Genomic DNA, 16,873 nt, shown 5'->3' with positions numbered 1-16,873 from the left:
TTCAGAAAAAAAACAACAGATTTACCGGTAGCAGAAGTATAGTTATATAGACCCATTTAAAAACTTTGTTACACCAAAGATCTTATATATAGGTCTAAGATAATAGAAATAGCAAGGGTAAATGGCAGATTTTGTTTAATCGTGAAATGCAGAAAAGTGTGGTAACAACAGATGAAAATTCTAAATTACATTCTACTATTGATATTTCAAGAACTATATAGGGTGTCCCATTAACAATGGTAAATATTTTAATAGCAGATTCCTCTCATAAAAATAATGAGGTTAGGTTAAATTTTCCTAGTCCGAAAATGAAATGCAACCAAAGATACAGGGTGATAAACATTAAGTATTTTTTTTGAATTTTGTCTATAACTTTAGCAGTTGTTTTTTGTTTTTAACTAAATTTGACATTTGGAATTTTTTTTATATGCCAAATCTAATTTAATTAGGTTTTTTTAATTATCTCATAGAGGGAGCCCCCAGCCACATTTTAGTGGTTTTTTGAACTCCATAGCTTTTTTACGCCCTTAATTTTATTTTTTATTTTAAATATGCATTCTGCAAGCATTTTTGCTTACAAAAGGTATACCTTAAAAATGTCTCTAGGATTACTCTTTTTCTACATTTAAAGATTTTAAAGACATTCATGAAAGCCATATTTTAAACTATTTAAATTGCTATATTACATTTTAAATAATTGATAAATAAAAATATAAAACCTAAATAATTACTAAAAATAAAAATTATCAATATTTGTCTCAAGACATTTTAAAATTCTTTTATTAAAAGACCGCAGAATCTTAAAAAATAATTGCTCATTTCGAAATGACTCAGCAGCGGCTTGAATTTTTTCTAATAATTGTTCCCTTGTGTTTATTTGATTTTCGTAAACAATGGATTTCATGTATCCCCATACGCAAAAATCCAATGGGTTGAAATCAGGACTTCGTGCGGGCCAAGGTCTTTGACTTCCACGTCCTATCCAGTTAAAATTAGCATTAAGATATTCTCTCACGGGTCTAGCAAAATGCGCAGGAGCGCCATCTTGCATAAAAATCATATCTTGGCGCAGATTTAAAGGCAAATTTTCTAAATAATCAATGAGTTTTGTTTCTAAAAAGTTTAAATATAATTCACCGTTTAGATTTGGAGGTAACTCGTAAGGTCCTAAAAAAAAATTGTTTATAACACCGCACCAAATATTATCTTTAAATTCGTGTTGAAAGTGTCTTTCAGTAATGAGGTTTAGATTTGCAATATCCCATGAATGTTTGTTTTTAAAATTAAAAATTCCCCGTCGGGTAAAAGTCGCTTTATCCGTAAACATAATTTTATTAATAAATAGGGAATCTTGATTTTGTTGTTCCTGGATATAGCGAGCGAAATCTAATCTCGCTGGAAGATCTGTCTCAAAAAGATTTTGTACTGGCGTAAAATGGTATGGATAAAGACGCTCAATATGAACACTTCTTCTTCTTAATCCACATTACGTCTATTTGGACGCCCAACATCTCGCTTTGGTCTGAATGAACCCGTTTCCCCAAGTCTCTGGTAAACGTTTTTAAAGAGTTTAAAATCTGGCTGCCTCCTATTTGGATACAATTGCGCATAACGTCGACAAGCTCTTAGACCGCTGTAATTTGCTTAGGCATGAACACAAACCATATCTCGCATTTCCGAATTAGAAAAATATTGATATCTAGGCATCTTAACCTAAAGTGATAAATAAAGACTACTGGAACTAACACTAACGCAACAAATAACAATTAATAACAGAACTATTATTAACTAACAAAAATAACGCAATAAAGGGTAATAAAGTAACTAATCGTGTGAGCTATAACGCGCCACAGCAACTAAAAAAACATAAAAATTTAAAGTTTTATATTTAACATATAAAGAAACACCCACAGACCAAATTTTATTAAAAACAAAGAACAAATGCTTAAGTTATGAGCAAAATTAAAGAAAAAAACTTAATGTTTATCACCCTGTATCTTGGTTGCATTTCATTTTCAGACTAGGAAAATTTAACCTAACCTCATTATTTTTATGAGAGTTAAAATATTTGCCATTATCAATGGGACACCCTGCAGATAAGGTTATAACGTAATTAACTAAAAAAATAAGACTTTAAACAAAAACATACGTTTTAACCTTCCGCGTATCTCCTAGTTCTAAATCCCAATGGTGAAATTTAAATTAAACAATACCTAGAAAATAGTAACTACAGCTAATCTAAAGAACAGAATAAGCTGAAAAAGCAAAAAGATTTGTCCAAAAAATAGGATGAAAAAGGCAGTTTTAAATATGTATAATACTCACCGAGCCATGCATGGTAAACCTCTAGAACCAGCAAAAGTAATTGTTAGTATAAAATCAATTTACTTAATTGTGAGGGTAAACAGAGATCAATATGAATACTGAAATAAGACATATGCAGAATTTTAATTTAAAAAGTCACACCTTCAATATTACAATCTCTACAGGAAATCTAAAGATATGTGACCACCCAAGTTCTGTTTTAATACAAGGCACATTACATCTTCCTAAAGAATATTTTATGAATTGGAAAAATGTATGAAATGAACCTATTATTTCTTAATATTATTTAAATATGTTAGAAACGGAGTTCTCTTATTTCTTTTTATTTATATAAGCTACCTTATATATAACTTTATTTAATTTAATTTAAATAAATTAAAATATAAATTCATTAATTGGTTTAACATTTTCTTAATAATATATATTATACTCTATTGTTTATTATCATACCTTTTGAAGTTCAGGTTTCTTAACATTGTCCTTTTAAAGTAAGCAAAAGTTAACAAAAATAATTAGGTTTAAATTGATTAGAATCCAAAAAAATCAGTCTACCCATATGATTAACATACCTTTTCAATTTCAGACACTTTGATTTCATCCTTAACAGAATGCACAAAACAATTGTATCATTATTTATATGGCTTAACATGAAATCAATGATTGTTAAAGTCAGATTCATACACTCAAACACCACCACCATTTAATGATTAACAAAAGACTTACTCTGCCTTTTCCACTTTCATCGAATGCACTCTTAGGTGGCTTCAAGCGGGTTAAAAGTTTATACGTTTCCAAATTCCTCATGAAAGATTTGCCTCTTAGGGCAACAGCTTTGTCCCATTCTTTATCCGCCATAGCCTAAAAAAAAAACAATTAATAAATCTCTACTATATTACGAATTGGGGGTCATATATCACCTGTGCTACAGCTTTTGTTTGCTTTACGCATTCCATTAAAGGCAGTCGGACAGCCTGATTACCGTCCAATGAAATTACGCACGGATCTGATTTTTCATCAGCCTCCATTAGTGCCATCACTGCCTCCGCACCCATTCTAGAACCCTAAGATAATTTAAAAATACAAATAAAATATCTACTTGTGATTTTATATCAATTTTACTTAAAAATTATGTATTTTTAATCCAAAAACTTACCAAAATTCTGTCGAAAGCAGAAGGATTTCCACCTCTCTGAACATGCCCCAATACGGTAATCCTAGTATCTTGGTTCAAGTTGTCTACGACCACTTTCCTGATGTCTTCAGCAGTAATCGGTTGACCGGTGCGGTCGATAGCTCCTTCGGCGACTATAATGATATTTAGGCGTTGACCGTTGTTCCTTTCCTAAATTTAGACTTAAGGGTTATCTTTTAAATTAATTAATCAGAGTGTAACGGCATACAAAATAAAATCAAAACTCGAAAATATGTATAGCGGGTGTCTTAGGAAAGTGATTCGCCCCCATTACTTTTTTAATTTAAAAAAATGAAATTTGGTAAGTGGGTGTAGCATCCAAATTGGGATTGGCTGACGTATTCAGTTGTTTTCTGTCACTTTCGGTTTAACCGGAAATGATCCTAACTTTCTTATTCTAAATATGTCCCTTCAACTTTTTTAACATATTTTAATAGGAAATTACAATCTAAGAAAAATGACACCCATATGTTAACTTTTGACATCTAACCTTTAAATTATTTAATTTTTTAAATTTCAATCTAGAGTGCCATGAATAAAATCGTTAATATTTCATCAAGTGGTCCTAGAAAAATATAATTGACTCTCTTTTGTTTTTCACAGCTTTTCTAGATACGTCTAAAGTTTGCAAAATCGTATTTTCGACTCTAACTCAATTTTTTCAAATGGAACTAGGGTGGTTCATTACCATAGTTAAAAAGTGTATTTTCTCCGATCTGGTATAGCTTTACATGGTTTTTAGCGAATAACGAATAAAAATAAACTATAAAAACTACTAAACTAAATAAGAACAATAAATTAGAATAACCGAACAATAAATAACAATACAATATACGCGATGAGGATAATAATAATTATAATTTATAATACAACAATGATAATTTATAATTCCAGTGAAAAATGTCTGAATAACTCGAATTGTATCAGAAACTGACAGATTGCCGTGACAATTCGTAACAATGATATGTCAAATCCAAGGCCAACTTACTATTGTATTATAAATACCGACAAAAAGCACTTCAAAAGCTCTTCAATTTATCATTAATAATTAGACGGTAAGGCTGAGAGTCCAATTTATCGTTAATCTTGGATTTTTAATGGATGTTACGGAAATGCTACTAAATGCTAAAAAGTCGCTACAAAATCTATTTAAAACGGAAACAAATATTTTATTAGTTCACAGCAATCTTTGGGTTTTTTAATTGGGAAAAACTACATAGGTATGCGGCGCTAAACTGTTTTTTTGAAAGCCACCACCCTGGATCCATTTGAAAAAAATGAGTTATAGCCGAAAATACGATTTTGCAAACTTTAGACACATCTAGGAAAGCTGTGAAAAAGAAAGAACAATCAATTATATTTTTTAGGACTTAATGTAAAATTTAAATTATTCATGGCACTCTAGATTGAAATATGAAAAATTAAATAATTTAAAGGTTATGTATCAGAAGTTGACATATGGGTTATCATTTTTCTTAGAATGTCATTTTCTATCAAAAAAATTAGGGGATCCTTTTTAAAATAAGGAAGTGTCATTTCCTGTTAAACCGGAAGTGACAGAAAACAACTGAATACGTCATACGCCAATCCCAATTTGGGTGCTACACCAAATTTCATTTTTTTAACTTAAAAATTAAAAAAGTTATAGGGGGCGAACCACTTTCCTAAGACACCCTGTATATATTAGTTTGAAAATTAGTAGCAATTGATGTCCGAAGTAGGAGTTGTTTTAAGAGATAAAAAATCAAAATAGGAGTTTGTAAATGTAAGTATTTCAGTATTATAAGTAAGCGTGCTGTGTACCTGCATCAATTTTTTACAAACTTTTTCCGGCCAATCTATAGGAGCTGGGTCTTCCGGTATAAAGACATAATCTGCTTCACTTGTCAAAGCTGCTACCAAAGCTAAATAGCTAAAAGAAGATGTGTTGTAGACGCTTACCAAGAGAAATTAATTGTTGTCTACTGTTGGTACAAAGCTATTGTTCGGGATAAGTTAAATGTATTAAGAATATTTGATCATGAAATGCTGAAAGTACTTTTTCTCAATCATACCAGCACAACAAAATATGAACAATAAACCTTAAATCAATTAAAACCAGTCAAAAGTTAGTATAGAAAACCAAAATTGTTAAGAATTCTTAAGGCAACTCAAGAAAAGTCAATAAATTAACCTGTTCCAATTTATTACACAATTTTTTCTGCCAGTCTAGTGGCGGAGGAGATTCTGGTATAAATACATAATCAGCTTCTGATGTCAGAGCAGCTACAATTGCTAAGTACCTGTGAGAATTTTTCATGATTACTTTTTCATTAAAACACAACTACAGAGTACAGTAGACAACACAATAGTTCTAATATTTCATTTCTCAGGTTTTATTAATAGCTTACCCACAATGTCTGCCCATGACTTCCATAATAAATGTTCTTTGGTGAGAATATGCAGTGGACACAATTGCATCAGTTGCCTCTATAATTCTAGAATGTAATATAAGTATATGTTAGTATGAAACTTTATAATAATATACATGCATGTTATTTAAAATCAATACACATATACCATTTAGGAACATTCACCAATATATGCTTAAATTGTGCTTTAAAGTGCCTATAGAAATGTTAATAAATGAAATCATTGAATCTCTATTTACAAAGCTCTTGTGTAATTATTTAGATATGGTATATTAAGATGACAAAGTCTATATGAAAATACATAAAAGCCATTAAAAATGATCTTCATTTGTTCACTTTTCTTTGAATTTTTTAATATATATTTACCTATGCAGGGCACTGTCAGTTCCAATAGTCATATCAGTACCACAGAAGTCATTATCAATGGATCCCACTAATCCAGCAATATAAAGATACTTATATTTTTCTCTCTCATCTTTGGTGATTGCTCCATCTGTCAATAACTCATCCAATAGACTGGCCCATTCCTGCCTGAATAGATCTGCACCAGTAAGAGAACCATCACCACCAATTACCACCAAATTGGTGATCCCATGTTTAACTAAGTTCAAGGCAGCCTTCTTTCTGCCTGGACGTTCTCTAAAAAATAATAAAACCAGATAGTCATTAAACTTAAATCTAAGTGAAATAGAACTCTAACCTAAAATCTTTGCAACGGGCAGATCCAATAATAGTACCACCCTTATGAATAATACAACTAACAGAAGACCAGTTGGCCTCAATAATATGCTCATCCCCATCTACCATTCCTATAAAATTTACATATTAACATGACAAATCAGAATAAAGAAATTATTCATCTTACCTTGATAACCTTCTCGGATAAAATAAACTTTGCATCCCAAATAAATTCCCATTCGTACAACTGCTCTTACAGCAGCATTCATACCCTAAAGCAAAATGAATGTAGGTCACAAACATTATTATTTATATAAAGTATAGGATGGCATAGTATTTTTCCCTTTTTTAATAAAAATTATTAAGGGTCAGAAGGATTCTTAATTTTGTGAAATACCTGGGAGTCTCCACCACTTGTAAACACTGCAATGCCTTTGCCCTTATGGGCACCCCTTTCTATAAACTTGGCACCGGTTTTCTCAGACATTTTGACTAAAAAATGTATGTTTGCTTTAGTGAATAAACACTATGATCTATGAACTTTAAAATAAAAACTTGGCAATTGGGTACTTAACTTTATGCAACGTTATTTAAACACTTACCCGGAGTCTGGATCACTCTTTTCAGAGGTTAAAAACGTAATCGATGATAAATACAAAATACCGGCTTTTTGCTACTTGGAAATTTCAATAAAAAAAAGATAAGAAAAATACACTAAAATTTTCAACAATTTCGGTCCAATTTTGAGTTTAAATCTCAAGGTGACCTCTGCACCTTGACAAATGACAAATTAATAAAAGAAAGGTGGGGGGGAAAGATCCACAAAATCAGCTGATCAGCTATTAAGGGGGCTTTAACGAATAGCTTTTAATGCCTTAAATTGCAAAAAATACACTGTATATTCCATAAGTTTGTATTTTGATAAAATTAATATAAAAATTGGCGCAAAACAAGGCAATTCAGCAATTCTTATTAAAAATCTTACGAATTTTAAAAGTTGTTGAAATAGAAGGATACTTAATTATAAGTCTATGCGCAGAAGCTACAGACTCTGTGCTGTGCTTGAACAATGAAAAGTGACCTTAATATTCTTAAGGTGCGTACTCATTGAGCGAACGAACTCCTAATGATTCGCTCGGTGTGTACGTAAAAGCAAAGGCTAATCGAGTGGTATTTTTACGTTCGGTGCGCCTTAGCCTGCGTTCGGTCAGAGAGCGGCACATCAAAAATATAAATTCTATTCTATAGATGGAACTGAGGAATTATATGTGTCAACTTGATTTGCCTTTGAATACATGCAATTTCTAATGGATAAATTTACACCTAAAAAAACTGTGATTATGAGCGGCCTTTACACCGAAAGTTTTAACTGCGCGATTTTCGACAAGTCTTTATACGTAAGGTTTTAACTGAGCGAAATAAAAAGATCATGTTTTTATTTTATATATATATTTGTTCCAGTTGAACTGTTTCTTTTTGGAGCGCGTTAAGTCGGACGGTCGTTGTTGGAGCAAAGAAGCTGTTACAGATTTTGTTAATATTTACCGAGAATATCCATGCCTTTGGCAAATAAAAAGCAAGGAATACAGTAGCCGAAATCTTAAAAATGTCGCTTATGATAAACTCGTTAAATTCTGTAAAGAAGCTGGGAAGCCAACAAAGATTTTATCGTTAAAAAAATTCAGAGTCTAAGGGAATCGTTTAGAAAAGAGTTGAAAAAAGTGAAGGATAGCGAAAGGTCTGGAATGTCGCAGATGATTTATATACACCAGTGCTATGGTATTTTGACCTCCTTCAATTCATCACGGATGAAGAGATTCCGGCTAATAGTGTATCGAATATTGACGAGGAAACTACCGAAGATCTGATAGAATCTGAATATGGTAAAGGATCTAATATTAACGCATCTACTACGTCACAGCCTAATAATAATCAACAGAAAAACGATGTAAGTGTTATTTATTTCCAAACAAACATATTTTATTGATTACTAACATTTTCCCAACTTAATCATTTCTTCTTGCCAAGGAATTGCACCTTGAGCGCTGTTAAAATACGATTTAAAATTGTCCCTGTTTTCTTTTCATACAGATGTTGGATTTGTAGATCTACTTGGTTGCATATTTGTAATATTAACTGAATTATTTTTATATATATCTATATATTTTATTCTTTTTAGGGAAAAGAAAATGAAGGTAATTTCGTTAGAAACTTGCCCAAACCCGTTATTAAAAAACCAATAAATAAAAGAACAATTTAGGAGACCCAGCATTAATTTATGAAAGTCTGCACAACGGCATTGACGTCCCAAAAAAATATGAGTGAATTTGACGCCATAGGTTATAATATTAAAAGGATTAAGAAATCAATTATCTGAAAATACAGATATATGCCAAAACTCTTGCAACTTAAGAAGTTTTTTATCTTTGAGCTCATCAACGTCTCAAAATCAGTACGTATCAACCCCTACACCATCCCCAGGTGGAGTAACATTTCCGTCATATTCAAATAGTAGTGAAGTAGAAATAGAACACAGTTTGCAAAATAATGTGAAACATTATTATGAGAATATACAATTATTGTAATTTGTCATTCCTGTATTTTTTGTTTGTTTATAGTAATAAACATTACATTATTACCTTCATATGTTCTTCTTTCAATGCCTCGTATATAGCCTTAAAATTTTGTGGTATTAAAATGCTTAAAGTTGGTGCAGATATCCCTGGGGAAAATTTTAAGTCCTCATAGGAACGCCCAGTGGCCAAAAATCTCAAAGTAGCAACTAGTTTTTCTTCGGCACCAGTGGCTTTCCTCATGATTGTGTCTTTTTTTAATATTCTCACTTTTACCAAATTCAGCAAATAGTCAAAACAAGTATTGTCCATTCTTAGATAATTTTTATAATCTTCAGGACAGTTTTCTCGCAAATATTGAATTAATGGAATATCATTATACCGGGACCTGTAATATTTTGATGAAGAAACGAAGTAATAGTTACAAACGTTACATATAAAAAAAGTAATTAAACATAAGTCTTACCGGTAATCCTTAACCCAAACACTACACTTCCGGTTATTCGATTCTTTGGGCATCATTCTTATTCCAGCTGCCACTATAGCAATTATACGTTTATTTTCCTCAGATACCGACATATTTGAATATACAAATTAAATAATATAAAGAAAACCTCTCCTAAACCTTTTCAAAAAATACAAATTCCACGTCTCGTTCCACGCGCCACGTAATCGCGCGCGATTTATCTTTACACGTAAAAATGTACGCTCGTTATTCATTCCAAACAGTTTTAACCAAACACAAGAGTTTCTTGGTAAATTACGAGTTTTTTTGAGCCACAGTTTTCATCGCAGTTTTGACCGTCCAAATTTGCATGCGAGCAATCGCGCGTTCCGCAGGCCCGCGGTTAAAACGTTACGTGTAAAGGCCGCTTATAATGTTTTATCAGTAAGTAATTCAAATATATTTAATAAGTTGAATAATCGTACATTTCCTAGGTAATTAAGTATTTTAAATTTTAAGCATAAATATTTTGCCATGGTACGCTTCCTACATCTGCATGAATTCATCGGAAAATTTTGATTTTCTTTTTCTTTTGAAGTATTTTGAAGCGCAGATAAAATCCCAAAGGCATTTTCTACTACTTTTCGGGGTACCTTGATAGTCTATAGTTAAAAATTCTGTCCTTCGAGCCATTGTTTGGTCGCCCTGGTAAGTTGATATCATCAGGATTACCTAACGTGTTGCTCCCTTGATATCCAATATCAACATATAAAAAATTATAATACAATGTATAAGTACAATGTTAAATGTGGACTTAATTCTTGATTAAAAACAACTATCTATTGAAGTTTGTAATAAACAATGTTTGCCGTCAATACAGCCTAAGTAAAAGACCACTGTCTTTCGTAAGCTTGCGTGACTCATCGGAGGATATATAGGAAATAATAATATGAATGATACTCAGAATAAAAATTTACCGACAGAGGCAGAGGATAAGGGAAATGCTGCGGAAGGACAGAAACATCAACTTGATGTATAACCAAAAATTAATACTAAATCTAGCAGAAAAGGACAACGATAAGAAGATCCTCGAATACATCACTCCAAAATGAAAGTAATATTACTGTTACTACGCAACTTGATTATGAAGAGCCAACCACAAATATCATTAAGTTTGTTACCGGTTTTACAGGAGGATAAAAGCTGCAGTGTTTTTTGAATAATTAATTAGTTTTGCTATATTTTCTTTGTCAAGTATGTGTTTCATTTGCAAATTTTTTTATATACGTACATTTAATCTCTTTAAATTAAGTATGAATCTTTTTTTGCCATTTGGTTTTTTAATCAGAAAAATAGGTAACAAAAATTGTCCTTTAATGCTCTTACATAGGCTAAATGCACTGACTTAATTGAGTTTTTTCAATATTATTAAACCTCTGAGCATATGTTTTTGATGACATTGTAAAGTTGCCAATAAAATCAATTTTGTACCGTTTTATCCAATTTAAAATTAAGGGATTAGGGTCTCAGATGTACCAACGATGTGAAAAAGCCTTAAGACGACCTGCTAAGATACTAACCTTTAATCTAATCCTTTAGTCTTGCTGGTCTTGTTGGTCTGTACCTGTAGGTCACATTCTGCTGGGGTTTTTGCCCCTGATGTCTAAACTTCCTCGAGGAACGAGACGGGCCTCTCCAGTTTAAATGCTCTGCCTCTTGTACAGCTCTTCTGGGATTTCTTGTTATTCTAGATTCTCTAATGTTTTTTTTCTAAATCTCTTGCAGTTTTAATTTTGTCTGCAAAATCAGAACCAAATAAATTAGAGTCTGGGGTCTTTTTGACCACTACTTGCCGAAGGGAATCATCTAGGGATGGTATGATACCATACCTCCTAGATATTGATACATAATGATGTAAATCAGTTAACAATTTGCCAGTATCTGATAGTTCAGTTATAATGGCTCTTAGTTGATCATTACTTTCTTGTCCTAGGATTTTATTTAATGATGAACCCAACGCTGCTAGAGAAGCTCCTAACTGAGATTGAATGATAGCTAAATACTTATCTTTTTTTAATGTGTCTTGTGATAGAATTTTTAGAATTTCCTCATTTAGATCTGGGGCTTTTAAGGTTTTTAAATTTTTGGGTACAAGGTATTTTTTAGTTAGATCTAGTCTTCCTTGTTTATCTAGGCCACATTTGATTATGTTAGACCATCTAGAGACCAGGGCTGGGTGTAGTTGAATGCCCTTGCTTATAATGTTATTGGGGTCTGTGCCCAAGCATTCAAGAATGTCATCTTTTAGAGTTAGAAACTGTTCTGTATCCTGATCTGGGTGGATAACTAAGATCTCCATATTGTCCACCTCGGGGTCTATTGTCCTGCTGTGCACTTGTACCTGCTCGGTGATCTTGGAAGGTCCATGATTAGGTTGGTCCTGCTCACTCGAGTCTAGACCCCTATACCTCTTACGTGGATGGATAGGGGTTCAAGGCTTCTGCTTACTCGAGTCAGGGCTTCGCGAAATCCAGTCGCGTCTTCGAGAACGCGCTGAATATTCTGAACACGAGTCGGATGATCTAGATCGGCTTCTTTTTGGCCTGCCCCTAGAGTTAGTATTTCCACGTGTTGTTTTCAGTATGAATTGCTTAATACGCTTCATACGGGCGTCGAGGTCATGGAAAGCCAGCGCTGACTTCCTCGAATCGAGCCGGAAACTGACCTCTTTCGGTTCCTTGACCCCTTTCCCATTTGCTGAAAGAAATTAATAATGTTATTACTTAAAATTATAAACTTTAAACTATTTGTGGAAAAATTCACATCTTACCACCCAAGCGCCAAAAACGAAAGTGATGGCTGGCGGCCGTGTCGGTAGGAGACCTGTCAGATAAATGTATCTGACTTTTACACTTGCCGCTACCTAGCACCAGAAGCGGTACTACATAGTCAATAATTGTATAGTAATCTATGAAGAATTAAGCGCCGTAATATAATTTAAAAAATATATACATACATAAAAAACACATTTATTATTCACCTTAACATGATGCTGTAAAGTCTCCACTAGTGCGGCACATATTTCAGGAACTATTTTTTAAATAATATGCGTGGATATCTTAAAAAGGTACATAATACTTGTATAAGAATCTCCAGTTGCTAAAAATCGGAGAGTTGGTGCCAGTCTTTCCTTAGGTGCAATTGCTTTTTGAAAGTTTGTTACTTTTGGCAAATTTTTCTACTGATTTTTCCAAGTAGAAATTCAAAATCTATAGAGGATATTTTACAAAAATTAATGAATTGTCCTAGATCTTTTTTTAAATCAATTAAAAGGTTCAATTCTCTATATTTATCCCGACTCTGATAAACTTCTGACATCCAATGTTTTTTTTTCCTTTTTTGTTTTTAGTTGCTTTTAATCTCGCAATAATTATAAAAGCCGATGCCGCTATAATTTTGTTACACATTTGTTCTGCTTAACACAAACCGATTAAAATTGAAACCAAACAAATGCCAAGCGAACAGCGAACTTTTTACAATCGTTTCGGATTTGCTCATTGGATGACAAACGGATTGCGGTCGAACGAACCCAGAACCTTCGTTGTTCGTTCGCTCAGTGAGTACGTACCTTTAGCCCTTACGAGAATAAGGTAGTAGCTACTGTATGGTCTGGAGGTAGACTAAACATTTTTCAACAATGCCCGTCTGCTTTGTTTTTCAATTTTTCAGTCACTATTTTTGTTGGTTAGGGTTGTCTGTGAAGGGCGCTAATTATTAAACAAACCCTTCTTTTAGCAAAACCTTGCTGTTATTACATAATAGTAAAGTTTGTTACATCTGTTTGTTAAAAATCATATCATACACGATGGCATCAAAACTATCATGCACATTTTTATTGGCCTCAAAACTTTTAAAATCCCAAAAGGCACTTAGCTACAGCTTTAAACCCAATATCTGCGAAAATCTGTTTAAGGGTCACAATATTAACTTCAATGTTGGTGTGCAAACCAGACAGTTTTCAAAATCTGCCCAGAGCATAGATGGTAACTTAGAAAGTTCAAGAGAGCAAAAGAATTTAAAGAGAGTATATTATGGGCAATTGTCACCGCATATGCGAGCAGTCAAGGTAACTTTTTACCTAATTATCCATATTACGGGATTTTCAGTTAATCTATTTGATTAATTGGCTTGGATATTGCATATATTCTCTTTAAATAAAACTTTATATATGTATATGGTACATAACACCTCAAAATACCCCTTTGGTACCAACAAGATATATTTTTTTTTAGTTGTTCTCTTTGTCAAGCAGTATAGTGGGCATCACAATGCAGCCTTTCCTGTATAAAGAAATTGTGTCAACAGGAAATGTTCCTATTATTTTGGCAGCATATTCATTTATAGGTTTTTTTACAGTTGTAACACCTTTTTTGTTACACTTTATTTCCAAAAAATATGTGCTGGAGCTGCACTATAATGAGGATAAGGACACATTTATTGCAAAAACCTTGAATTTGTTCTGTGTGATTAAAGAGGTAAGATTATTAACTTCATCTTTTTTAACTTGTCTTCTAACCTCATGTCTTGTAACAGCCATGATTTAAAAGTAATTTACCTTACCTTTTAATTAGATTGGTCTTTTTAAGGAAGATTTGAATTATTTCTCAATAATAATCTTTGATTTAAATAAATGTATAGATAGATTTGTCCCTTTTATCATTTAAATATTTTTTTTTTAGAAAGTGATGTTTACATAATTATTGTGCAACATTTATATACCCCTAGAGATCATATATGATTTTAAAAAAGATTTAAGAATACTAATGTACTACAGGATAAATTAAAAACTTGCTAGTAGGTCTTAAATCGTACTTAAATCACAATTTGTATTGTTTTGATGTCCAATAAACAGAACTTTAATTGCTTCTAATATAATTTTAAATTTTTTATTGTAATTAGACTGAGATTTTCAGTTTATTTTATATTTTTTAAGCAACATTTTTGTGACATTGTGGTTATTTCAATTAATTATATTGTAGTTTTAATTATTTATTCTTGGTTTTTTCTAAATTTTCTAAAATTTAAAAAAAAATCTTTAAAAAAACATGAACTGGAAGGAAATAGTTCTTTTATCTAAATCATCCCTCTAACACTGGTCATATGACTCGCCAGGTTAACGATTTTCCCTTACCAATCCCTACATACGAACGAACCCAGAACTCACTTATATACCTTAGCAAAAAAATGTACAACCATGTTCCTCTATGTATCAGACAAATTTTAGAATTTAAGAAATTCAAAAAGGAATTAAAATCACTTTCATTATCCAGGGCATATTATAGCCTTGACGATTTTTTTAATGATACCTTTTAACCTGTGCTCTGACATCATTTTAGTGTTTTAGTTTTGTTTCCTATTAAATAATCTAATTTACTTCCTCTAAATTCTGTTTTATTGACAGCTTTACTTATTTTTTAATCAAATTTTTCGAAAAGATGCTTTTTTTTTCTTAATCTGTTTTGTTATAATTAATTTTGGTAATCTGTGTAAATTTTATGGTAAAGTGTTTTAGATGTTATGTTTGAAATTTGAAGTGAATTTGGAATTTTTTAGTTTTTAGGATGCTTGTACACAAGATTTTTTTTGTCTTAATTGACATAATATAGCACATTTTCTTTCTTTCATTTATTCATTGATCCTAATATAGCACTTCGTAAACTATCTTACACATTTATAAATGTATACTGTATATTAATTCACATATTAATTTTAGACTGAATTCAAAGTTGAAGATGTTGATGTCCCAGATGTGCCAGGAATGTTCTCCACATTTAATGTTAAAGGAAAGCCACTGTTTGTAGATCCGCGAAGCTTTGATTATCCCGAATATTATGCAAAGCTTATGGGCTACGATAAGCCTATGGATTTTAAACTTAGTAGTACAGAAGATAGAGGTTCTGATAAATAAACTGTGATTTGTATATAAAAATAAAGTAATATAAAGTTTAAAAATACTATAAATGCTTGCTATGTCCTGTTCCTAGAAACTATCACATTATGGCCTGGTAAACCAAATCCTGAAAGATCAACACATACTTGTATAATATTCCTAAATTGTTCTTGTTCTAAAAAGAGAAATTATCAAATATCTTAAAGTCGAACAATCAGGCCATTTCTCCTTACAGGCTTCGCGATATAATTGAATAATGTGGAACGCCGATGGCCATCAGATGCGGTTAACCTCCTTTCGCTACCGGTCTATCAATGCATTAAAGTACTTATTGAGTCTGTGAAAGAGAATGGTGTGAAAGATGCGGTCTGTTCAACAAAAAATTATTTTTTATGCGATGATTGTTGGGGCAAGTGGGCTTTGTGAAGATAATTTTAAGAATAATACCAATGTGAGCCTCAGAGGCAATGATGTTAAAAGTAGAAGGAATTTCGAAGAATATGATAATACTGAACGTGGTGAAGGTAAGTGTTATTAATCTGGCGAATTTAGAAATTGTTCAATTCATTAAGTCCTAAAAAAACTATATTTGTTCCTTGCAAACGTTCTTAATTATATTTTGATTTAACGTCACGGCTCTGTAATAGATAGATTTACGATGTTTCAAGCCTATTTTATCGTTTTTTTATTAATTATTTCATTAAAAAATATGTATCAATATCAGTGATATAATTTTATATAGTGTATAAAATTACATAGATTTGGTATGTACGTATTAGAAATATATAGTTTTATTTACAACTCGACCAATTTAAATGCAAAAAAAGTCCGATTTATATTTTTTCCTACTAACAAAAAGAAATTAATGAGATCGTATTACGTAAAATTGTTTGTGAGATTTTGATTTTTTGAGTATAAGTGTAATATTTCCCACTACTAAACCAGGCAGAAAATCTCCTGTTACATACTATTAAATATTACTACTTTAAATCAAGAAGAGACTTTTCGAGAAAACAGTTTGTTTGGCTTAACAATTTATTTAAAACTTGGTTGCAAAAGCGATTAATCTCTTTTTGCGTTAAAATGATTGTATGAAAAAACTGTCTCTAACTGAATTATTTACGCATTGTAAAGTCATTTATTTTAGGTAATAAAGATTTTCCACGTAAAAGGCAAGATCAGAGCAACATCCTTAATCAACTCATACCCGTGTTGGCCATTCCTTTTCTTGCCCAAACAACCACAATGCCAATGGTACTTTTAGGAATAAAAATGATACTGATACAGAGTATCATTTTG

The 16,873-nt window shown here is 31.8% G+C and overlaps 2 protein-coding genes and 1 long non-coding RNA gene across 8 annotated transcripts in view; 2 read left to right on the top strand and 1 right to left on the bottom strand.

Annotated features, from left to right (window-relative positions):
- The window catches only part of LOC126734422 (ATP-dependent 6-phosphofructokinase), a 21,613-nt gene extending 14,214 nt beyond the window's left edge, over positions 1-7,399 (bottom strand). Inside the window, exons 1-11 of one of the 6 annotated variants that reach the window (XM_050438047.1) lie at positions 7,209-7,399; positions 7,004-7,098; positions 6,794-6,878; positions 6,629-6,737; positions 6,295-6,567; positions 5,908-5,994; positions 5,691-5,799; positions 3,479-3,667; positions 3,243-3,386; positions 3,049-3,183; positions 2,326-2,346 (exon numbers count right to left, since the gene is read on the bottom strand). In XM_050438047.1, the coding sequence (XP_050294004.1) occupies positions 2,326-2,346; positions 3,049-3,183; positions 3,243-3,386; positions 3,479-3,667; positions 5,691-5,799; positions 5,908-5,994; positions 6,295-6,567; positions 6,629-6,737; positions 6,794-6,878; positions 7,004-7,093 (1,242 nt within the window). In that variant the 5' untranslated portion in view covers positions 7,094-7,098; positions 7,209-7,399. Of the gene's footprint in view, positions 1-2,325; positions 2,347-3,048; positions 3,184-3,242; positions 3,387-3,478; positions 3,668-5,320; positions 5,430-5,690; positions 5,800-5,907; positions 5,995-6,294; positions 6,568-6,628; positions 6,738-6,793; positions 6,879-7,003; positions 7,099-7,208 lie in introns of all 6 variants that reach the window. The other 5 variants (XM_050438056.1, XM_050438073.1, XM_050438065.1 and 2 more) reach the window with 5 other exon arrangements.
- LOC126734459 (uncharacterized) lies at positions 5,168-16,873 on the top strand. The gene is made up of 3 exons (XR_007660062.1): positions 5,168-5,282; positions 15,810-16,098; positions 16,731-16,873. It is a non-coding gene; the product is annotated as an uncharacterized LOC126734459 (long non-coding RNA).
- LOC126734447 (transmembrane protein 70 homolog, mitochondrial) lies at positions 13,311-15,645 on the top strand. Its single transcript, XM_050438101.1, has 3 exons — positions 13,311-13,750; positions 13,917-14,159; positions 15,398-15,645. Exons 1-3 carry the CDS (start codon positions 13,490-13,492, stop codon positions 15,590-15,592), a joined length of 699 nt encoding a protein of 232 aa, XP_050294058.1. The 5' UTR covers positions 13,311-13,489; the 3' UTR covers positions 15,593-15,645.

The sequence above is a fragment of the Anthonomus grandis genome, chromosome 1, assembly GCF_022605725.1.
Source record: "Anthonomus grandis grandis chromosome 1, icAntGran1.3, whole genome shotgun sequence".
Taxonomy (NCBI): Eukaryota; Metazoa; Arthropoda; class Insecta; order Coleoptera; family Curculionidae; genus Anthonomus; species Anthonomus grandis.
Note: the sequence above shows the minus strand (reverse complement) of the source record. Positions and strands in the feature narration are given on the sequence as shown.

Coding starts and splice junctions, on each gene's coding strand:
- LOC126734447 (XM_050438101.1), top strand. CDS start 13,490: ATGGCATCAAAACTATCATGCACATTTTTATTGGCCTCAAAACTTTTA. Junction 13,751..13,916: donor CGCATATGCGAGCAGTCAAG/GTAACTTTTTAC, acceptor ATTTTTTTTTAG/TTGTTCTCTTTGTCAAGCAG. Junction 14,160..15,397: donor TGTTCTGTGTGATTAAAGAG/GTAAGATTATTA, acceptor TATTAATTTTAG/ACTGAATTCAAAGTTGAAGA.